Source organism: Lepidochelys kempii, chromosome 9 (genome assembly GCF_965140285.1).
Source record: "Lepidochelys kempii isolate rLepKem1 chromosome 9, rLepKem1.hap1, whole genome shotgun sequence".
NCBI lineage: Eukaryota > Metazoa > Chordata > Testudines > Cheloniidae > Lepidochelys > Lepidochelys kempii.
Genome location: NC_136388.1, coordinates 48603432 through 48628471, shown reverse-complemented (window position 1 = coordinate 48628471; position 25040 = coordinate 48603432). Strand labels below are relative to the sequence as shown.

The 25040-nt window shown below is 44.1% G+C and overlaps 1 protein-coding gene across 11 annotated transcripts in view; it reads right to left on the bottom strand.

The window, feature by feature from the left end:
• The window catches only part of STAG1 (STAG1 cohesin complex component), a 380321-nt gene that overhangs the window by 21737 nt on the left and 333544 nt on the right, over positions 1 to 25040 (bottom strand). For 10 of the 11 annotated variants that reach the window (XM_073360216.2, XM_073360219.2, XM_073360217.2 and 7 more), the window contains 3 exons: positions 17912 to 18060; positions 16126 to 16254; positions 3104 to 3309 (listed from right to left, as the gene is read on the bottom strand). In XM_073360216.2, the coding sequence (XP_073216317.1) occupies positions 3104 to 3309; positions 16126 to 16254; positions 17912 to 18060 (484 nt within the window). Of the gene's footprint in view, positions 1 to 2827; positions 2919 to 3103; positions 3310 to 16125; positions 16255 to 17911; positions 18061 to 25040 lie in introns of those variants that run through there. The other variant, XM_073360224.2, reaches the window with a different exon arrangement.

The following is a 25040-nucleotide window of genomic DNA, read 5'->3' as shown; positions in this document are numbered from 1 at the left end:
CTACACTTACCAGGACCCAGAACCATCTCAACAACAGGCCCAAGACTCTGGAATACTCCACCAAGAGAAAACAAACAGCCCCACAAACCACCCTCTTGAGGTCACACTATAAACCACACTTCTTTGCCCTAACATTCCCTAAAGAAACAAACAGAAGAAAATTCGGAGCACAAAAAAGTACCAGACCAAGATTAATCTTAGAGCAAAACAGAGAATTATCAGCAAGCTCATAGCTCTCCTACAACTGACAGACCAGGCAGATACTGGGCCTGAGCCTCTTCTGTGCTCAGTAGAAAATGTGTGTGTGGGTGGGAGGGGAAAGGGGGGCAGGGGGAGCATAAGTAAGTCAGGTATGGCTCCCTGATTTCCTGCTGCAGCTCTAGCCCCAGCACAGTTTGGAGCAACTTGGAGGATGCTCTATTTTGCACCCGTTATTAATGGCCCTGGTAACACTGTCCACCAGTTAAGCACAGTCAGAGTGCAATTAGCTGTTGCTGCTCCTCCTTCTGTTGATACACACATCCCGTTCACTAATGACCACAGAGAGAGTGTTGTAGGTGATGGCTATGGTGTTCTATGCAAAGAATCCCTATAAGGGGAATTAGAACTGAATCCATCTCCTTTGTGGTAGTGAAAACAGAACAGGAAAGACCAGAGAATCTGGCTTACTAAGTTTTTAATCAGTATGCAGCACTTAGATAGTACAGTGATATATCCTACTTAAACATCTATAGACAGAGTCATAGTCATTCCTTATTTTCAGGGAAAAGGGAGGACTTGATTCCATACTGGATTTTAGATTATTACATCTGAAGATTCTAGTTCTTAACTGTGACTCTAGGTTCTCCCATTCCTTTATTAACTGCTTATAAGGGTTCAGTGCTACCAGTGCCAAATGCCAATGTCTAATTTCAAATGTCAACCAAATGATCCCATGGAAAATACATCAGATTTTCTGTGGGCAATTACTGCTATTACTATTGACTATCATCGTTATGTCTTTCCATAGTTCTGAGAGAGTTTACAAGTTGTCTAGCACCATATAAAACGGTTTCTTACCTTTACTGTAACTGTCCTTTGAGATATGGGTGCAGACGTGTATTCCACTCCAGTATATGCACACTCAGCATGCTAAAGCTGAACAACTTTGCTTAGTAGTACCCATAAGGGCAGTGCATGCACCTTTTAGCCCCTTGTAAACCCTAGCATGGCTATTTAAGGACAGTGCCTCCCTGGCCCCCCTCAGTTCCCTTGCACACAGGATCCGAGACTGGAGACTCCAATACAGAGAGGACGGCAGTACTATCCCTACTGTAAAGAGATTTTGGTAGTGTCCCCTGCAACTAAAAGATCCACATCTTCTTGTGACTTGAACTTGGTAATTACATGTCCTATGAAATCACCATTTGAGCCTTAGGGGAAGGTTCCATGCATCATGTATCTATAAAAAATTGCTCTCACTCACTGAGTTTCATCAAGATCGATCCATTAATTTACCAGTGTTTTGTTTAGGCCTCATATTTTACCAGAAGAGGCTAGGCTGCCTAGCCTAGGGGTCAAATCCTCAGCTATACCTCAAGGGCTTTCTGCCTCCTTTCATCCTTCCTGGTCCTCAAGGCTGCTGGGGGTTGATTCAATTATTGATGAAACATAGAGAAGTTTCAGGGCTGCTCTAAATAGGGTCAGCTTGTAATGATTTTCTTCTGCCCTAGCATGCTCCCAATGAATTTTTAGACCTTGTCTTCACTACCGGAGTAAGTCGACCTAAGTTACGCAACTCCATCTACGTGATAACATAGCTGGAGTCCACATGGTTTAGATCGACTTACTGCGGTGTCTACACCACACTGCGTCGATGGGAGAGCATCTCCTGTCAATTTACCTTACTCTTCTCATTCCAGTGGAGTACCAGAGTCGACAGGTCTGGTCTGCAGTCAATTTAGCGGGTCTTCCCTAGACCCGTTAAAATCGATCCCTGGTGTATCGATTGCAGCAGCATCGATCCCCAGTAAGTGAAGACATGCCCTCAGTAGCAATTTAGAAAGGATTAAGCTTTTTTGTAAATCCTCTAGATAATTTCTGAATATAGAAACTAACACAGAGGTAACTAATTTCTACTCAGACTTTGACTGAAAACCTGCAATGACTTTGCAAGAGTGTCTGTACCTGAAGGTTTTAAAACTCATTTAATCTATATAAAAGTTGCCTTCAGAGCAGGACTCAGAAATGTCTCTAAGTGAAGATCAAGGCACAGCAATACTCTGTCGATTTTGTCTTTAGGTTTGATGCCCACTTTGGGAAAGCAGTCCTGCAAGCGTTGCTTAGGAGGGGATAAGGTTACTATTGTTTGACTTCTTGACTTCTCTGACTTCCCACTTGACTTCTCTGTTTCTTTGGAGTCTTACAATGGTACTTAGAGTAGGTGGAGACAAGGAATGGATGGAGCTCGGGATGTTGGCTCTCTATACGCCATTATGTATGAACATGTGGATCCTTTACGAAGCATGTGCAAGGTTGCAATGGACACTGTTTTCTAGATGGCTCTGTAACAAGGATGAATGTGCATCCGACAAATGTGGCCCAATATAGACCATCACCTCCAAGAACTAGATACTAGTAAGTCACCTTTCTCTGAAGCTTTACTAATTTTTATATTTTTCCTTTTTATCATTTTTCCTGTGTTTTTGCCAAAATGTCAGGCTATGTCAGAATTTAGCACTTGGGTTTGTGTGGCAACGCTAGTGAGAGAATGTAATTTCCCGATCGGAACACAAATTAGAAAAACAGAAATCAGAGGGGGAACAAATAGTAGGGCTAACATGTACCTTTGTAATCATATCCTATCTCCACGCTAAGACCAAATGCTTTTAATGGATCTGGATCTGCAAATCTCAGCATATATCCTCAAGAGTGGGGATCTGTGTAAACGATTTCATAAAGAAAAAGAAAAATCTACCGGAATTTGTAAAACAAGATTTTTGTTATCTATGCAGTGTGTATGTGTATATTTCAGTGTCAACTCCAAAGCCAGACAGAACTCATGAAAGAAAAGGGTTAATTAATGTAATGTATTAATTAATGCATAATGTAAAGCCATACATACCCTCCACCCTTTTTTTGTGAAGTGGAGGTCGTCCTTTCTTATTCCTCACTGAAGATGCTTTGCTGCTACTACTTCCGCTGTTCACAGACATCCTGTCATCTTCACCCCCAGTAACTAGTGAATTTCTATAGGAAATCAGTGGAAGCCATACATCTTCCCGCCTTTCCATCATCTGTTCTGTCAGGAACTTCTCCAAGTATGAATGACTGTGAAAACAGAAGACAATGTCTAAAATAACAACTTTGTGTGCATCATTTCCCCTCTGCCCAATCCTTAAGGGGCCCTCTTCACACTTTTATCTTGAGGCCTTGAAGATCTCCCATGCTGTTTCTTCCTATTTTAATCATACAAATACATGCTGGCAAGGCACCATCTTTCTGACTGAAGATGACTCAATGAAATTCCCTTCAGAACTAGTTAAAACAGCTGCTTAACTGTCTACAAATATTCCCTGAGGAACAATGCAAAGTGCTCTTTCCCCCATAACACACCCATAGTGGTCTGAAATAATTTACTACATTTATACTATACCTGAATGGTATTTCTCGTCTCAATCCCCAATACAATCAACATACATATTCCATCCATGTAAACAGATGGATTTAACTTGGCAATATTCCAAGCACTGGCATACTTTTTTCAGAGGAACAGTGAGAGAATTATTTTGTCAAATACAACCAATTATTTTGAAATTAAAGATATGGATGATCTGTAAGCACTGGAGCCCAATTGTTCCGGCAGGAGTTCATATATACTTGCCATACTTTTGGAAAAAAACTGAGGGTCTATTCTCCAAATTAGATCTCCACCAACCACAAGTTTTTGTGTATATTCTGGTGAATTTCGGGCTTTTTTTGTCGTTTGTCTTTTTCAATTATTTAACCATACAATCTAAAACAGCCAGTCAGATTAATATGATAATCCATACAAAAACTATGTTAAAAAAGTATTGTTACGCTTGTGAAGTCAAGTACTCAAAAGTTAGGAAATCTCAGAATTCAGGATGTCTAGGCAACATTAATTCTATTCTTTTGAGAAATGCATTACGATACAACCTTTAATTACACTGTCATTTAACACAATACCCCTGGATGTGTCATTGGTAGTGAGGGCCAAACCCAGGACTTCTGGAGCTAAAAGTATGAACTTCTATTGCCTGAGCTACAGGACCCAACTAGAGTAGTCAGGAGGTGTTAAATTAAAAACAAGTGTGGAGGGTGAAAAGAGAAAACAAATGAGCACTCATTTAGCACAAAGTCAAGATGCTGAGAACAAAATTAATCAAGACACCAAAGGAAGTGAAGAGAAGAAATTTTTTAATTGCCTCCCCACCAATGCTAGGAGCCTGGATAATGAACATAAGGAACTGGAATGGCTCATTTATGAGCATAAATTCAACCTAGTAGGTATTACAGAAATCTAGTGGGAAGGTTCACATGACTAGAATGTTAAAATCACTGGTTATAACTTATTTAGGAAGGAATGAGTGAGCAAAAGGAGAGGGGGAGAAGCACTCTATGTCAACAATTGCATTACCAGTTTCTGAGTCACTGATGACTTGGAAGCAGATAATCTTGAATGCTTATGATCAATGTCCTAACAGATAAAGCACAAGATGGTATCTGCTAGACATCACCAAATTACACTAGAGAACCGGATGACTGACTCCTTACGCACATATCTATAACATGTAGGGAAAAAAGCTGTGTGATTATGGGGGACTTCATCTGAGTGGCATGCTAGAGGTCTCATGCTGCCGATGCTAAAGCACCTTCAGAATTTCTAAAAGTTATAGATGGATCTATAATTTTATCTATAATTACACTTCCTAACTCAAAAAGTGCTGAATCCAACAAGGGGAAATTCTATATCACACCTTGTCTCGTAGCTTAGGTACAAGTGACTATGATTTGATCACATTTGTTATGTTCAGCAGAAACAAGTCCAAATGAGTAATATATATACTTAGTGCTTTAAAAGGGCCAATTTCACAAAGCTGAAAACAACTGATGAGCCAAATCAGTGCACAAAAAGTTTGAATAATAACTGGGAATTGTTTAAAAACATTTTAATAGATATCTAAAAGGGCCATAAATAGAGAAAGAAAGCCACTCCTTAACATCATCAACTTGGCTTAGAGAGAAAGTGACATCAAAAGACAGTTACCTGTTCTGTAAGTGGTGTTCTTTGAGATTAGTTGCTCATGTCCTTCCATGTTAGGTGTGTGTGCTCGCCACATGCACCGGTGCCGGAAGTTTTTCCCTCAGTGGTATCCGTAGGAGACTGGCTCTGGCACCACTTGGAGTGGTGTCTGTATGGCACGGTATAAGGGATGCTGCCGGCTCCCCCCACCCTCAGTTCCTTCTTGCTGGAAACAATAGCAGGGGGGAAGGAGGGCGGGTCACGCAACAGACATGAGCAACACATCTCAAAGAACACCAGTTACAGAACAGATAACTATCTTTTCTTTGAGTGCTTGCTCATGTCCATTCCATGTTAGGTGACTCCCAACCAGTACCAGCGGAGGCGGGTAGGAGTTCATGGATGTGTAGGTTTGTCATAAACATAAAGATAAGGGTAGCATAAAATCCCTCCTTGCAGCTGTACTGAATCGCTTTACCTGTAAGGGGTTAAGAAGCTCAAATAACCTGGTTGGCACCTGACCAAAAGGACCAATAAGGAAAGAAGATCCTTTCAAATCTGGTGAGGGAGGGAGGTTTTGTTTGTGCTCTCTTTGTTTGTTCCCTCTCCCGACAGAGAGAGAAGCCAAGCAGGTAAAACATCTCCTGAAAACATACCTGAAATGATTAATTTAAGATTACAAAAATAGTAAGTAAGGCAAGGAAATGCGTTAGGTTATCTTTTGTTTTAGCTTGTGAATTTTCCCTATGCTAAGAGCAGTTTTATTCCTGTTTTGTAACTGTGAAGCTGAGTCCAGAGGGGAGTCCTCTGTGTTTTAAATCTTTTTATTACTCTGTAAAGTTACCTTCTATCCTGATTTTGCAGGTGTGATTATTTTACTTTTTTCTTTATAATAAAGTTCTTCTTAAGAATCTGATTGATGTTCAGTGTCCTAAAAACTAAAGGGTTTGGTCTGTGTTCACACTGTAACCAATTGGTTAGTATATTATTCTCAAGCCTCCCCCTGAAAGGGGGTGAAGGGGCTTGGAGGGATATTTTGGGGAAATAGGGATTCCAAGTGACCTTTCCTGAATTTTTGTATGAATCACTTGGTGGTGGCAGCAATACCGCCCAAGGACAAGGAAAGGAATGTGTGCCCTGGGGAAGTTTTTAACCTAAGGTGGTAGAATATAAGCTTAGGGGGTCTTTCGTGTGGGTCCCCACATCTGTACCCCATAGTTCAGAGTGGGGAGGGAACCCTGACAATCTTGTAACAGCTCTGCTGAACCCAGCGTCATCTCTGGCCGGCTGGGTGATGGCATAATGTTGCGTGAACGTGTGAACCGAAGACCATGTTGCAGTTCTGCAAATGTCCTGGATGGGGGACATGTGCCAGGAAGGTCGCCGAAGACACTTGCCCTCTCGTTGAGAAGGCCTTCACCAGAGGCGGCGGATGGACCTGCACCAACTCATAACAGGCCCAGATGCAGGAGGTAATCCAGTTGGAGATCCTTTGAGATGACACCGGAAGGCCCTACATCCTCTCCGCTGTTGTGATGAAGAGCTGCATCAACCTGTGGAAGGGCTTGGTACGCTCCAGATAAAATGCCAAGGCATGGCGGAAGTCCAGAGTGTGCAGCTGCCTCTCCTCATTGGTCTTGTGCGGCTTAGGACAGAACACTGGGAGGAAGATGCCCTGGTTGATATGGAAGGAAGACACCATGTTCTGCAGGAAGGCTGGGTGGGGTCTCAACTGTACCTCGTCTTTGAAGAAAACTGTGTAAGGTGGTTCTGCGGTCAGGGCTTTAATCTCCAACACTCATTTAGCTGATGTCACTGCCACCAGGAAGGCAACTTTCCACAGTAAGTGGGAAAGGGAACAAGAGCCCAAGGGTTCAAATGGCAGACCCATGAGCCTGGAGAGAACCAGATTGAGGTCCAACTGTGGGTCAGGATCCCTAATAGGAGGAAAGAGCCTTTCAAGGCCTTTCAGGAACCTGACGGACATCTCGTGCGAGATCACCAATCAACCCTGGATTGGTGGATGAAAAGCCTAGATGGCAGCTAGGTGAACCTTGACAGAAGAGAGGGGCAGGCCCTGATTCTTCAGGAAGAGCAGGTATTCCAAGATTGACCGAAGAGAAGAGCACTTCGGGGAGATGCTATGTTCAGATGCCCAGTGGGAGAACCTCGTCCACTCTGCCAGATAAGTCAGTCTAATGGAGGGTTTTCTACTTCCCAAAAAGACCTGCTGCACCTCCCTGGAGCAGGCTTGCTCTTCTGGGTTCAACTATGTAGCATCCATGCCATGAGGTGGAGTGACGTGAGGTTGGGGTGCAGGAGGCGACCATGGTCTTGCTAGAGAAGGTCCGGACGGTCGGGCAGCAGCCACAGGGAGGCTACTGCCAAATCCCACAGCATGCCGAATCAATGTTGGCGCGGCCACGCCAGGGAGATCATAATGACTCTGGCCTTGTCCCTCTTGATTTTTGACAGGACTCTGCTGATGAATGGGATGGGTGGGAATGTGTCCATCAGGTCTCCCAAACCTGGACAGGAGAAAGGCGTCTGAGAATGCACTCTTGACAAGGCCCTGCAGGGAGCAAAACTGAAGACATCTCCTGTTCTGCCTGGTGGCGAACAGGTCCACTTGGGGAGTTCCCTACCGCTGGAAGAGCATTTGGACCACTTTTGAGTGGACTGACCACTCATGGTGAGGAAAGAAGGACCTGCCGAGGCCAAACTGCCAGCATGTTCCTGATGCTGGGGAGGTGATAGGCTTCCAGGTGGATCACACGCTGGATGCAGAAATCCCATAGGCGGAGTGCCTCTTGACAGACGGCTCACAAGTGCACTCTCCCTTGCCTGTTGATATAAAACATCGAGGCTGTGTTGTCTGTCAGCATGCGAACCACTTAGCCCTCGAACCACTCAGCTGGATAACTGTGGGAGGAAAACCACGCAGGCGAGGTGAGCCATCCTGAGCTCTTTGACATATGCAACATCATCTCCTCTGTGGACCACGTACCTTGCATCCGCAAAGGACGTGGGCTGTCAAACAGGACTCTGCCGAGGACTCTTCCGGAGTCAGTCCACCATGGCAATATGGTGAGTATCTCCGGTGGGATGATGTAAACCTTGTTCAGGTGATTCCTGGACGGGGCATAGACTGTGGCCCGTCATGACTGGAGGGGTCACATTCAGAGCCTCGCATAGCTAATGACGTATGTGCACACAGCTATGTGGCCCAGCAGCCATAGGCAGACCCTGGCTGTCGTGAGAGGAAACGCAGAGACTCTGGCGCTGAGGTCCCTCATCGTCTGGAATCTGTCATGCAGCAGAAATGCCTTTGCCCTGGTGGAGTCGAGGACTGCCCCGATAAACTCTATTCTTTGTACAGAGATAAACGTTAATTCTTCCTATTTTATCAACAGGCCCAGTCTCCTGCACATGGTCAGCAGCATCGTGACAGCATCCTGGACCAGGAGTGACCCTTGACCAGCCAGTCGTTGAGGTACGGGTAGATCAGGATACCCCAATGCCTAAGGTAAGCTGCCACCACTGACATGCATTTTGTGAACACCCTCGCTGCCACTGCCAGGCTGAAGAGGAGCATCACAAACTGATAATGTGCGGATCCCACTGTGAAGCGGAGCAAGCATCTGTGTCCTTGAAAGACTGCTATATGAAAGTATGTGTCCTTCAAGTCGAGGGTGGCATACCAGTCCCCTGGATCCAGGGAGATCACGTGGAACCTCAACTTCTTAAGATACTTTTTGAGGTCTTGCAGGTCCAAGATGGGCCACAGGCACCCTTTGGAATCAGAAAGTAACGGGAGTAGAACCCCTTGCCCCTGAAGTCTAGGAGGACTTCTTTCACGGCTCCTACCTGCAGCAGGCCTTGCACCTCCTGATGCAGTAGACTCTCGTGAGACGGATTCCTGAAGAGGGACTGGGAGGGAGGGTGGAATGGGGGAGTAGAAACCAATTGGAGGGTATAGCCCTGTCCCACAGTACTGAGGACCCAACGGTTTGAAGTTATAGACGGCCAGGCCAGGAGGAAAAAATAAAGGTGGTTGGAGAAGTGGAGGGGGTCAGGATCCAGGACTGTAGCTGGAATGTCGCCCTCAGGCACACTCTCAAAATGCCTGCTTCGACCCCTGCTGGGAGAAGGACAAGCTAGCCTGTGCCAAGGTAGAGGCCTGCTGGCCCTGACTATGTTTATAGCCCTTGCCCGTCTTCTAAAAGGGCTATTGCCTAGGCTGGCTGCACTGCTGTTTGGGAGACTGCGGCTTAAATGGCTTCCTCTGCTGCTGCACTGGAGTGTATAGGCCCAGGGTCTTGAGCTTAGTGCGCGAGTCCTTCAGCCTACGTAGCTTACTGTCTGTTTTCTTCGCTAGCAGAGCTTGGCCTTGAAGGGGAGGTCCTGGATGGACTGCTGGACCTCCACCGACAAGCGCGAGGACTGCAACCACGCTGCCCTCCTCATAGTTATGGCTGAAGCCATGGTCTGCGCTGCCGAATCAGCCACGCCCTGCAGCGCTGCCCTCGCCACTCCCTACCTCTTTGCCAGGATGGCCTGGAACTCTTTTCTGGGGTCCTCCAGCAGGGAATCAAGAAATTTGGCCATTGATTGCCAAATATTAAAATCATAGAGGCCCAATAGGGCCTGATGATTCGCCACCCTCAGCTGTAGGCTTGACGACGAATAAACCTTTCTCCCAGAAAGGTCCAGTTTCTTTGCCTCTTTATTTTTGGGAGTAGCCTGTGGTTGTCCCTGCCTTTCCTGCTCATTGACTGCAGACACCACGAAAGAGTTCGGGGCAGGGTGGGTATGAATATCTTCATACCCTCTTGCAGGCACATAAGTACTTGCGCTCTGCATGCTTGGAGATTGGGGGTAGTGATGAGGGGGTCTGCCAGAGGGTCTTGGTAATCTTAGTCACCCCTTCATGCACTGGCAGCATGACTCTAGCTGGGGCTGCCTAGATGAGGACGCTGAAGCGGGTGTCCAAGGGCTCCTCTAGCTCCTCAGTTTCTAGTCCCAAGTTTGAGGCTACCCTACTCAAAAGCTCCTGATGAGCTTTGGCATTGTCCTGGGGGACTATAAGCGGGGGCCCCATGATGGCCTCATCAGGGGACGAGGAGGACAATGCAGGTGCAGCAAGTGTCACGGCCTGTGACCTGCTCAGCAGGGCCTTCTTCCCCTGTATGTTGCATCTGGGGGGTTCCAGGCATGGTGGCTTCCCTCTTAGATGGGTGGGAGACCGTGGCCAAAGACTTGTTGGAGCCTCCCAACACTGATTTATGCCCTTGGGACAGCTGCAGGAACCCCCATGGGTTCCGGGGTGCCATGGCATAGGCCATTGACTCTGGGACCATGGTAATCCTGGCGGTGCCGCAGGGAGGACTGGTGCTGTCAAAGGAGAACCTTGATCTGCCTGCAGGAGTTCTTGGTGCAACTCTGAGCCCTGAGAGGGAGGGCTGTGTTCCGGAAACCAGGACCGCACTGAGGCTGACCAGGCGTCTTGGTCCTGACTGCATCCACCTCCATGCTCTGAGTGGGATCCGTACATGGGCAACGACCCACCGCATTGAGATCCCAGAGACCAGCGTCAGCGTTCCCGCGGTGGTATCCTGGCGATCTACTCCGAGATGTTGAGTGTTGACGCTGGTGTGGCGACCTATATCTGTAGGCCTGTGACCAGTACTGAGAGTCCAGATGGGGGCTTTTGCAGGATTGGCGTCGTACCGAAGGGGAGTGGCTATGAAGCTCCCGGTACCTGGGTCATGGGGTCGTGCATGCCTCGGTAGGTCTGTGCCACACTACCGGTGACTGATGCTTCGAGCTCACAGAGCGATGGCTGAAATCCAGAGACTGGCACCGAGGGCTCCAACTAGTAGGCAGCCCTACATCTAATGCATGGTGGCTGTCAGCAGGTGAGCGGTGGTGGGATGCTCCCTGAAGTGGCGAGCGGAGCTGCATAGAAGGGGACTGAGGGGGTGGTCCAAGGGCACGCTTACCCCTTGATTTTGGAGCTGCCATCGTTGACGCGGGTGGCACCGGGAGGGACAAGATATCCTGCATCACCTGCAGGGCCTCCGGGGTCGACAGCATCTATAGGTGCCCGACTCCTGTGCCGCTGTCAGCGGTGGGCGGGGGCACGGGCACATCCCAGGATGGGCTAACCTGCTCAACTGAGGCTGGGGCCAGATTCCCACTTGGAGATGATGAGCTGTCCTTTGTGGGTCTAGGCTCGCCTCCCGCTCTCTCCGTGCCCTTGTGAACAGGAGACCGACCTCTCCCAGTCTTCCTCTTCTTGCTGGCCAGTGTTGGGGAGGTAGATTTTTGCCTGTCCGATGATGGTACCAGCGGGGTGTTCTGCACCAACGCCGCGATGCTGTGCACAGAGCCCGATCGCGGCTGCTCTGGTGCCGGTGTCAGCGCCGACTCCGTAAGGAGCACTTTAAGTCGAATGTCCCACTCTTTCTTAGCACCTTAAACAACTGGTATGGGACTTTTTACACCGGTCACAGTTCTTAAACACCGTGAAGCGGGGCATGCCCCGTCCCGTGGCTAAGTCCCATCTGGGACACCACAACTAACTAACAACACACTGAGGGAACTAGTTATATCAGTTAGTTAGTATTATTTACAACAGAAAGTTCGCAACTAACAGATCTGGAGAAGGAAAGGTTTGCTGAAGCACAGGAAAGTTTCAGCACCGTCACTGGCGGTAAGAAGGAACTGAGGGTGGGGGGAGCTGGTGGTGCCCCTTATACTGCACCATACAGGTGCCACTACAGGGGGCGCCAGAGCCTGTCCCCTATGGATACCACTGAGGGAAAAACCTTCCGGCACCGGTGCATGTGGCAAGCACACACACCTAACATGGAATGGACAGGAGCAAGCATTCAAAGAAGAACTATAACATATAATTAAATATAAATATAATTAATGGAAGAAAGGAGAATGAATATAAGTCTGATGGTACAAATTGTAGAAAAATAATAAGGGAAGCAAAAGTATGAGAAATCTGTGGTCAGCAGAGTTACAGACATTAAGGAGGAGTTTTTAAAGTATTTTAGAAGGAAAAAAAATCCTAACAATAGTATTGGTCCATTACTAGATGGAAATGGTAGATTTGTCAATAATAATGCAGAAAAGGCAGTAAATATTTCTGTTCTGCATTTGGGAAAAAGTCAGACGATGTAGTCACACCAAATGATGATGAAATACTTTCCATCCCACTAGTGTTTTAGGAGGATGTTAAACATACTATCACTAGACATTTTTAAATCGGTAGGCACAGATAGCTTACATTCAAGACTTGTGAAAGAGCTGGCCGAGGAGCTCTGGCCCATAAATGCTGATTTTCAGTAAATTTGGGGACAATGGGGAAGTTCTAGAGGAATAGTGGAAAGCTCGTGTTGTTGTAATATTTAAAAAGAGTAAATAGTATGACCCAGGTAATTACAAACCTGTCAGCCTGACATCAATCCCGGGCAAAATGTAGGAACCAGCTGATACAGAATTCAATTAATAAAGAATTTAAAGAGGATAATATAATAAATACCAATCAACATGGATTTATGGAAAACAGACCATGTCAAACTAACATGGTAACTTTTTTGATGAGATTACAAATTTGGTTGACAAAGGTAACAGCAAAAAGAAAAGGAGTACTTGTGGCACCTTAGAGACTAACAAATTTATTTGAGCATAAGCTTTCGTAAGCTACAGCTCACTTCATCGGATGCACAAAAGCTTATGCTCAAATAAATTTGTTAGTCTCTAAGGTGCCACAAGTACTCTTTTTCTTTTTGAGGATACAGACTAACACGGCTGCTACTCTGAAAGGTAACAGCGTTGATGTAATAGACTTTTGTAATGCATTTGACATGATACTGTACACAATATTTTGATAAAGAAACTAGAACAATACAAAATCAACATGGCACACATTAAATGGATTAAAAGATGGCTAACTGATAGGTCTCAAAATGTAATTGCAAATGGGAATCATCATCGAGCAGGTGTGTTTCTAGTGGGGTCCTGCTAATTGCTATTGAACATTTTAATCAACAACCTGAAAGAAAATGTAAAATCATTACAGATAAATTTAGCAGAACGAAGACTGGAGGAAAGACAAATAACAAAGAACACAGATCACTGATAAAGCGTGATCTGGATACCTTAGTAAGCTGGGTTCAAGCAAACAGCATGCATTTTAATATGCCCAAATGTAAAGCCACATATATAGGAACAAAGAACACAGGAGATACTTACAGGATGGAGGACTTAATCCTGGGAAGTAGAGACTTTGAAAAGGACTTGGGGGCCACGGGACAATCAGCTGGACTTGAGCTCCCAGTGCAACCTTATGCCCAAAAGCACTAATACGATCCTTGGATGCATAAACAGGGGAATATTGTGTAGGAGTAGGGAGATTATAGTAACTCTATATTTGACACTGGATGACTGCTACTGGAGAATTGTGTCTAGTTCTGGTGTCTACAATTCAAGAAGGATGCTGATAAATAAAGGAGTGTTCAGAGAACAGCCAAAAGAATGATTACAGGATCAGAAAACAGGCCTTTTAATGGCAGACTCAAGGAACTCAATATATTTAGCTTAATAAAGACAAAGTTAAGGGATGACTTGATTACAGTCTACAAGTACCGACGTGGGGAACAGAAATTTGATAATGGAAGGCTCTTCAATCTAGCAGACAAAGATTCAAAGGCTGGAAGTTGAAACTACACAAATTCAGACCAGAAACAAGGTGCTACTCCATTGGGAAATGGAGACAGTCTCTGTCATCAGATGGAGAAGGTTTATGGGGGGCATGATGGAGTGATTTCTCTCATGATTAAAATCCTCAAATAGGCAAATACCTCCTTCACTCTGGACATGCCCTTTAAAGTCTTGGCCTAACTGCCCTAGATCAGTCAGTCATTCAGGAAAAGAATCATACAAATTCCAACACAAGGCAGGGCAGCTGATATGAGTGCCTTGTGCATACTAGACAAATGCACTGGTTTAATTAATTCTATTTGAAATTCAATGTAGCTAAACTGGCGTAAACTCCTAATACTTAAACTGGTTTAAGCCTGTCTTATATTATCTTAAGTTGGTAATTTACTGATGCAAGCTAAATTGACATAAACAGAGTTTAAACTGGTTTAAGTGTGTTTATACTAGAGGTTTAACTAGGCTAACTAGTTCGATTTTTTCCCTCTCGTACAGACCAGGCCTATGATTTTCACAATGATAAACTGAAAAGGAAGTGGTCTTTACACTACATGAACTGATAGCACACCTGAGAATTTTTTGGCAGAATGACCTTTGATCGGGGTGGGCAAACTATGGCCCATGGACTGGATCCGGCCCGCAGATTTGCCACCTCCGTGGTGCCGCAGGCCCCACGCTGCTCCGGGAAGCAGCTGGCACTATGTCCCTGCGGCCCCTGGGTACCTCCTCCAAAGCTCCCATTGGTCAGGAACGGGGAACCATGGCCAATGGCAGCTTTGGGGGAGGTACCCACAGGTGTGCGGAGCCCTCTGCGCCACCTCCCCCAGGGTCGCAGGGACGTGGGGCTGGCTGCTTCCCGGAGTGGCGTGGGGCTGGGGCCGGGGCACGCAGGGAGCCTGCCCTGGCCTTGGTGCATGCTGCTGCCACCCCTGAGCCGCTCCAGGTAAGCGACACCGGGCCAGAGCCCATACCCCGAACTCCTCCTGCACCCCAACTCCCTGCCCTGAGCCCCTTCCTGCACCCCAACCCCCTGCCCTGAGCCCCGTCCCACGCGCTGTACCCCTCCCTGCACCACTTCCCTGAGCTCCCTCCCGCACTGTGCACCCCCTCCAACACCCCAACCCCCTTCCCTGAGCTCCCTCGTACACCCGGCACTCTTCCTGTGTCCCAACCCCTTGCCCTGAGCCCCTTCCTGCACACCACACTCCCTCCCGCACACCAACCCCCTGCCCCAACCCTACATTCATGGCCCTGCATGCAATTTCCCCACCCTGATGAGGCCCTTGGGCTAAAAAGTTTGCCCACCCTGCCTTAGAGCCACTGAGGTCAGAAATCCTCTAGATAGTTCTTTGCAATCACAAATCTTAATGACCAAATCTTGAATTTCTGATCTTTCACAAAAACAGACAATTCCGCTGTAAAAGAGGAATATATTTTTGGAGTAATCTTTGACTCCTCACTTTCCTTAGACCACATCCAGGCTGTGACAAAATCCGGACGTTTCTTCTTCCACAATATATTAGAAATCCCACTCTTCCTATCTGTCTTGATGTTTGATGTCTTGTCCTCATTCTATTAATCTCCTGCCTTGACTATTGCAACATTCTCTCTCCTCTCTTTTTGATACCCACATCTCCTGCTTATAGCCTTTCCAAAATGCTGCCACTAAAATAATCGCCCTTACCCATCATTCCTATCACATCAACCCTCTCTTTGAATCACTTCATTTGTTCCTCCATATCCATTCCCCTGCATGTCAAATTCAGCCTTCCTGCTCTAGCCTTCAGGGTCAACACCATTCTGCCCTATCTAGACCTACATCAATGGTTAGGCAGCAACCGAGCTGGAGTTTTGCAGATTGCTGTGGAGCCTAAAGCTGGGACACAGACACTTAAATTTGGGTATTAGGTGCATAAAGTACCTTTGTGGATCTGGGCCTAAAGCAGTGATCCTGTAAACATACACATGGTTAAGTTTAAGTTCAAACATTGGCTTCAGTGGGACTACTCATATGCACAGGTATACATATTTGCAGGACCAGGCCCTTTGATTGCAAATACCTTAAAGCACACAGTTTAACCACCCACCACAATGATGAATAATACAGTTTAGCAAAGCCCATAACAAGAAAACAGAATATCACTTACACAGTCTTCTTGTCCTGTCGCAACAGTTTAGAAGAAAATTCACTAAGCACTTCAAGGAAAGCAAGGTTAGGAGGTGGATATTCTTGTCCTTTTTGATTCTGGTATTTGAAGGCAAATTCTATGCCATCTCTATAGTAAAGAAAGATGTAAAATGTTTACAATTTTGTGAACAATTTCCTGTACTGCTGTAAGCTTTTCATTCCTTTTAAGAGTCTCAGACTTTTTTAGTTCTAGTGCCACAAATACAAAATACATATTTTATTTTTAAAGAAACAGATAAGGAAGTCAAAGGAACTTTTAAAATTCATAATGTTTTGAGTGACATATCAAACACACACAATAAGTATTTGTGGATTTTACTCTCTTTCTCTTCCATCTTTTCAATCTAACTATTTTTTTCCTCTTTTCTCTTTATATTTTACTCTTCATCTTTTCTGTCTCTTTTTCTTTGTTCATGTCTTTTCCATCCTCCTGAAAACAGCTTGTGTCAAATTAAAATAAGTAAAGAAATGCTAAACATTTTAGAAAATATTTCTATTATTCCAGTAGTTAAATTTAGTACACTAAATTAAAACACTTTACGCTCTTTTACATGCGGTACTTAATAATTCTGTTTATAATGGGAATACATTATAACCTTTAGCTATAGAGACAAAAATAAAAGTGCAGCATATTGTATTTTTATTTATTATATATTATACCAAAAAAAAGCTACATTAAAAGAACATTATTAAGGTCGCAAAGTCAAGCACTCAACAGTTGCGAAATGCCATTTATTACGGTTGCTTGTGCAACCTTAATTGGGACTCCTTGTGTGTATGCATAATGGTACAGCCTTTAATAACATATGCATTCATGTGCCTTTGACCTTATCAACTGCACTCTGTCCACCAATGTTTCACTCTTCCAAGAATTATTCAAATATTACAAACTTCTGAGGAAATTCAAACTACCACCATATTTAAAAATTAACCTGCCACAAAAATGTGAGAGATTAATATGTGGAAATTCTTTCCTCACACCTAATTAAAATACACTGTGGTACAGGATTGGCAGTGTGACCCTGCAGGTCTAGAAAGAGGACTTCTATACCAAATGGAGATTCCCATCTTTCCAATGAGTCGAGGCATTTGCTTATAGCCCTGGGTGGTTCTGAGATAGTGAACTTTAAAACTATTCCACACATAAAAATGTTAAAGTTAACTGAGCTACTTTTAAGAAGTAATTTAGATGTACCAGTTTTTTCCTCTCCCTCCAAACCAGATACGCAGTGTAGTTGCAGCTGTGTTGGTCCGAGGATATCAGTGAGACAAGGTGGGTGAGGTAATATCTTTTATTGGACCAACAGAAATTGGTCCAATAAAAGGTATTACCTCACTAACCTTGTATCTCTGAACCATTTAGTCAGATAAAAGAAACAGTCCATATTTTTAAATTAAGTCTCCAAAACATTTTTAAAACAGTTTTTTTTAAATAAAATGTGGTGCATGATGAATCCATGATGATGTGGTATAAAGCACTTTATCAGCACTTGTTTGGTACAGCCTGTATAATTCACATATGGCACTGTAATACATGTGCAACATGGCCATCTCAATTTCATCATGATAAAAGCTTTGTATTCATGTCATCATCAAATAGCCTCTCTATGTTCACATTCACACACATGTATATATTTACACACACACACACACACTCTCTCTCTCTCTCTCTCTCTCCTTTTGGGAAGAATATGCTGAGGCAAACTTTTAGTTTAATTGAAGACTGAATATTTCACACCACTCACTTGTGCAGCGTGGCCACGGCCTCTCTTGTCTTGATCTGATCCAGCCCAAAGGTGAGGGCAAACCTACGGGCCAGTTCCTTAATCCCACTGACGTGGGCAGACGTCCTGTCCAGATTGGGACCTTGTTCCTGAACAAGCTCATTAAACAGCTAGAGAAAGAATTGAAGTGTTAAAAACCCATGAGATAGAAAACATTTTTCTAAAGAAGGATGATTACCTTAACAAATGAGAGCCTTTCCATCGACTTCAATGGGCTTTGGATCAGGCCCTGTTTTAGCAGCTCCTGAAGCAGGAATCACAGTGGAAAGCTGTGGCTCTCAGTGCAAATTTCTCACTCATGTAACATTTCTGAATAAATAGGTTAAATAATTGATAAAGAACCTCATTTTAAGAAATCATCTTTGAATGGAGGTGTTTCTAATAAGGTTCCACAGGGATCAGTGGTAGGCCTGTTTTCAACATTCTAATCAATAATCTGCAGGTAAATATAAAGACACTACTGATAAAATTTGTGGATGAGACAAAGATTGACGGAGTGGTAAATAATAAGGAGGACAGAGCAGCCATACAGAGTGATCTGGATCAGTTGGTAAACTGGCCCATTCAAACAAGATATGTGATTCTTGGATGTTCATAAAGGGGAGTAGTGAGTAGGCATAAGGAGATGCTGGTGAGACCAATACTGGTGGCCCACAATCGGGGCTGGCCTTACCATGAGGCGAACTGAGGTGATTGCCTCAGGTGCCAGCCAGTGTGTGTGTGTGTGTGGGGGGGGGGGGGGGGGGGGGCACCACTAGGACCCAGAGTGTAGAAAATTGTGTCTGCTGCTGGTGCATATGTATTCTCTCTGCTCTAGATGCACAGAGATGGTGGAGTGCTGTGCTGGAGGAAGGAGGGCACAAGAGACATAACAGGCAGGCAGGCAGGAGAAGAGGTGAGAGGGAATAACAGAAAGCAGCAGGAGCTGCAGGGAGAGAGAGGAGAAGCAGCCTCTTATGTACCTCTCTAGCACCCCAGGAGCCTGAATTGATTAACACCAGCTTCCCAGGTAGCTTCTTGTTTCCTGCTGCTTCCCTGAACCCACTTGAGGAGAACAGGCAGTCAAGTGAAGTAGTAGGAGCCAGTTAGGCCCTTAAGATTTTGATATCTTCCCTCCCTCAGGCCCTGCTACCAGTCTGCTTACTTATCCCCTTCAACTGAGTGTTGAGAGCCACTATAGCTGGCACAGAACAGCAGTCATGAGTGAAAGAAGAAAACGCCCCTCTGGGGCAGCATTCAGAAAAAGAAAGCAAGCAAAGGAAACTTTTCTATCTAAGCAGGAAAGAGCTCTCCTGAGATACACAGACACAAATGTTCACGGTGAGCCTTCCGGCCCTGGTGAGGATGTGAGTGGTGAGGAGATGCCTGATCTGCCAGTTAGTCAGAGTGCAGGTGACCTGGCAGCTACTGCAGCATCCGTATCTCCATCTCAAATGGATGTAACCATGCACATTTCTGAAGAAAAGTGTAGATCAGAGAAGAGTGTGGTGGAGGCGCAAGAAACAGCTGCTGCTGCTGAGTTTAGTTCCTTAAGTCTAGATGATCCAGGACTGTGGACCCACTTCAGCAGTAGCCTGAGGGACTTCCTTGTACTGCATGGGCCACAGCAAGTGAAAAACTTCATGCTCCCCAAAGACAATGAAAATAGAAGTTTCCATCCAACACATTACTGGCAAGAAATCCCCAATGGTGACAAAGTGGAGAGGCCATGGCTTATGTACTCAAAAACCCAGAATGCTGCATACTGTTTTTGTTGCAAACTCTTCCAGTCTAATGTTCCAGCCACATTGGGTTCTACAGGAACAAAGGACTGGAAAAATCTGGCTAGAAATCTGGCATGCCATGAGACGGCAGCAAATCACCAGAGAGCATTCCATAGGTGGAAAGAGCTTGAGATGAGACGAAGGTTAAAGGCCACCATAGATGATCAGCATTAAGAGAAGATTGCATCAGAGTCTCTTTACTGGCAAAATGTGCTGAAAACATTGTGAGAATGCTTGCTACCCCAAACCTAGCACTGCGTGGCACTTCAGATCAGCTCTATGTGCCAAACAATGGAAACTTCTTTAAAATTGTGGAGCTGATGGCTGAGTTTGATGCTGTACTCCAGGAGCATCTAAGAAGAGTCACCACCCAAGAAATATACACACACCACTACCTTGGAAAAACAATTCAAAATAAGATCATACAGTTACTGGCAACAAAAGTCAAACAGAAGATTGTGGCAGATCTGAAGTCAGCAAGATATTACTCTTATTCTGGATTGCACACCTGACATCAGCCATACGGAACAAATGACTTTAATGGAGCGTTTTGTAACAACAACAGAACCTAATGGAAATGTCCCTGCAATGGTGACTGTCAGAGAGCATTTTCTAGAATTTATTGACATTGACGATACTACAGGAGCTGATATGACAAATGTGCTTCTTAAAAAGCTGGAAGATATGGGAATTGCGATAGCTGACGTGAGAGGTCAGGGCTACGATAATGGTGCCAACAGGAGAGAAAAGAACAGAGGAGTGCAGACACGGATCCGAGAGTTAAACCCTCGAGCTTTTTTTGTCCCATGCAGTTCTCATTCATTGAACTTGGTGGTCAGTGATGCAGCATCAGCTTCTAGTGAGGCTGCTGAATTTTTTTTATGTAATTCAAAGCATCTATGTATTTTTCTCTGCATCAACTCATCAATGGGAAATTTTGAAGCAACATCTGGGAACATCCTCTCGGACACTGAAACCCCTGAGTGCCACACGATGGGAAAGTCGAGTGGAGGCGATAAAGCCTATCAAACACCAAATTGGGAAGATAGATGATGCCATAGTTGCCATTATGAAGGATAATGCTATGACAGGAATGGTTCGGGAGAACACTGGCAGAGGGAAATGGAATCACCAGAAACACACATAACTTCAAATTTCTGTGTGGCTTAGTGTTGTGGCATGACATACTGTTTGAAATAAATGTTGTAAGCATGAGACTCCAAGGTGTTGACCTTGATATATCTGGAGCAATGGAACAACTGGACAAAGCAAAGTCATACCTACAGTCTTACCGGTCAGATGAGAGATTTCAAAACGTTCTAAAGAGTGCACAGAAGTTGGCAGAGGAACTTCACACTGAAGCTATTTTCCCACCCATTCAAGAATACAAGAGTCACCGAAGAAGACATTTTGATTATGAGGCATGGGATAATCCCATAAGAGACCCCAAACAACAATTCAAAGTTGAATTCTTTAACTAGGTGCTAGATTGTGCAATACAGTCAGTTGAACGTTTCATGCAGCTCAAGGAACACAGCAGTATATTTGGGATGTTGTAGGATATTCCAAAACTCCTCACTATACCTGAAGAAGACCTACACCAGCAATGCAGGGCACTGGAGACAGTGTTGACACATGATGACATGCGCGATATTGATGCGAGTGATTTAGATTATGAACTAAAAGCCCTTTCAAGATACATTTCAGTGGGATCAACTCCCAAGGCTGTTCTGGAATATCTGTGCACAAATAAGATGACCACCCTCTTTCCAAATGCTTTTGTTGCTCTGCTCATACTTCTAACACTTCCTGTAACAGTTAGCAGTGGAGAACGCAGCTTCTCCAAGCTGAAATTAATAAAGACACCTCTACACTCCACAATGACACAGGAGAGGCTGGTTGGCCTTGCAACCATCTCAACAGAGTATGAGCTGGCCCAGACTGTGGACCTTCAGGAAGCAGTTCAAATCTTTGCAACCAAGAAGGCACGAAAAGCACCACTTTGATCATTCAAACAGATAAAAATGTCAGTGTTTACAATGCAGACAAGAAAAGTTTCATTTGCTGTTCAGGCATTTGAAAGTTAAGTGTTACTTAAAATTTTTGAACAAGGCATTTTAAGTGGTTAGTTCTCCTTTATTGGGGTAGGTAGCAGAGCAGTACCATGAGAGGAGTAGAACAGGAAGAAGGCAGAATTGAGACCTTTCAAAGTTTGGGTCCAAGCGAGGGGGGCATGGGGGAGTAATCTGAGGTGCCTGCCTCAGGTGCCAAAATGTTGTGAGAAATTGGAGAAGGTGCAGAGAAGAGCCACAAAACTGATTCGAGGGCTGAAGAAAATGCTTTACATTAAAATATTTAAAGAACTCAATCTGTTTAGTTTATCAAACAGAGGACTAAGTGATCTGATTACAGGGTATAAGTACCTTCACAGGGAGACAATACTGAGTATTAAAGGGCTCTTTAATCTAGTAGAGAAATGCATAACAAGACCCAGTGTCTGGAAGCTATGTATAAGTAGAAGAAGGGCCAAGGGAGCTCACAGTTGAGTACTATTCAAATTCCCATGGTGACTTGGCAAGCAGGAGCTCTGGTGCTCCCAAGCAGTACTTGACAGAAGTTGTGCCATGACCTATTTCTTTATGAAAAACAACAATACCTAGCTCTTACATCTAGTGCTTTTCATCCATAGATCTCAAAGCACTTCACAAAGGAGGTCAGTTTGATTATCTCTATTTTAGAGATGCAGAAACTGTTAGTAAATATTAATCCTTTTTCCAATTCTTCTCACATATTAAATTAATTTGCACATTCAGTATTTTCCTACAATCTTTTACAATATTAGCAAAAAGGGTGTCTGAATTCTAAGGCCCAGAGCGTTGGTTCTTAATCTGTAAGTGACTTATATTCAGGAACTTCACATGATCAAGTATTGCATCTGAAGAAGTGGGTTTTTTACCCACGAAAGCTTATGCCCAAATAAATCTGTTAGTCTTTAAGGTATCACCGGACTCCTCGTTGTTTTCAAGTATTGGACTGTACCTCATTATTTCTGGTGCCTCCAAATCTGTGGGAATATAGATGTCTAAGGAAAAGACCCCTCAAACTGTCAAAAAGTGTCTACAGAAATATGGTGTAAACAAGAGTGGGTGATTCATAAGGGGTGCCTATAACCTAATTATGTTCTATGATTGATAACAGGCACTTATTATTGCAGATATTTTCTGTAAGGGATGAAATAAGGATCCACTGAAAGATGTTTTTAACTCAGTGACAACAGCCAGTTGTCACAGCTGTCAGTAATAATGAGTGGAACAGAATTCCCTTTGTCTTAATGTAACCTAAAGATAACATAAAAAATCCATAAATAAATAGGTAAAATGAAAATGTCAGAAACAGAAACAGTGAAATTAAGTGTGGGAAAGCAATTTACCCTCCAAAATGGAGTTTCTTTGTCTCACACTCTATAAAAAACAGAGGGCTTGAAAGGTAAAGTTGGGGAGTGCAAATCCCACCAGCTACAGAGGAGAGAGACACAGAGGCTCTTTAGCTTACTCCAATGGTGATGATGTACCTATTCTTCCTGTATTCTGCATAGTGCTGTACTAATCTCAGACTGTTACACTTTGATTAAAAAGTTCCATTTGAGCCTATTATTTGCAATCTCAAATTGTTATTAATTTCAAGCATGTGACAGAGGCAGACAGAGGGAAAGTAACTTGCCAAAGGTCATCCAGCAGACCAGCAGCAGAGCTGGGAATAGAATACAGGTTTAAGAGTCAGAGTCATTACTCACTGAAACAATTTACCGAGGGTTGTGTTGGATTCATTATCAACACTGAATTTTAAATTAAGGTTGGGTGTTTTTCTAAAAGATATGCACTAGGTCAAACAGAAATTTATTTCAGGGAAGGTCTGTGTTATACAGGAAATCATGGTGGTCCCTTTTGGCCTAAGAATTTATAAATATCCTGAGTATCAGCCCAATGGCCTCTTCACTAGGCCACAATGCCTTATGTGGAAAATGTGACGGCTGATTGGCATTGTGGAGAAGAATCAAGAGGGAGCTAACAAGCGCTGAAGTCACAGAAATATGTGGGAAATAGATTATGAAGTGATGCACTGTCAGGAGAGATGTGTTTAGACTGTGGATGACAGGGATGTGGAGGAGGACATACGACAGCTATTAAGGGAAGGAAAAAACATGAACAGAACCACTGATCATTGGCATCCCCAAAAGATATTCCCCCTGCAAGCAAGTGGCATTCCCACCCTGCTGCAAAGTCGGAATACACTTTATCAGGAGTTACTCATCCCTTTCCTGGGTTTTTGCTTTATTGACAAGATAAATAATAACAACTCAATATAAACTCTAGTCCAAGCCATCTCTCCAGGCCTGACTAATCTTTAGGTGTCTTCTATAGGACCTCTCTGTCCCAAACACTAGACCCCTCTGCTCCAAAGAGCTACTTCCACCTCCTTTATATTCAGGTGGAGTTAATGGCCACATCTGCTAGGAGTCATCAGAAATGAACTGGTATCTCCCTGGAGGGTTCCAACATCTGTTAACAGAGATAGACAACAGGCAAACCCTGTAATTCTCTCACACCCTCCCTCCCCCAGTCAATTTAGATGAAGATAAAACTGAGAAGAGGCAGAACAGTTGATAAAAGGGAGATATTGAAATAGAGATGAATAATATTTTTTGGTGACTTGCTAGTGAATAATATGGGCCAAGGCCATTTGTAATCTAGATAAAAGCAAAAGTATGTTGCATGCAAGGTCCTGGTAAGAGATATGATGAGAAGAACAGAGGTTATTCTGGAGACAGTTGATGATTTCTATTTATTCTGATTCCAAATTAGCTATTACCACTCAAGACAGATATGGATAGCTCTCTGTAAATAACTATTTAATGTACAGCAGCAGTCAAAAAAGCTAACAATGTCAGGAATCATTAGGAAAAAGATATTAAATTTAATGCTACTATATAAATCCACGGTATGCCCACATGTTGAATACTGCAGACAGTTCTGGTCACCCCATCTTAGAAAATGATTTATTAGACTTGGAAAAGGTAAAGAGAAGGACAACAAAAATGATCAGAGGTATGGAACAACTTCCATATTAGGAGAGACTAAAGATTGGAGCTGTTCAGCTTAGAAAAGGGATGACTAAGGGGGGATATGATAGAGGTCTATAAATGCATAAATGGTGTGGAAAAAGTGAAGAGACAGGAGTTATTTACTCCCTCGCATAAGACAAAAAACAGGGGTCACCCAATGAAATTAATAGGCAGCAGGTTTAAAACAAACATAAGGAAGTATATC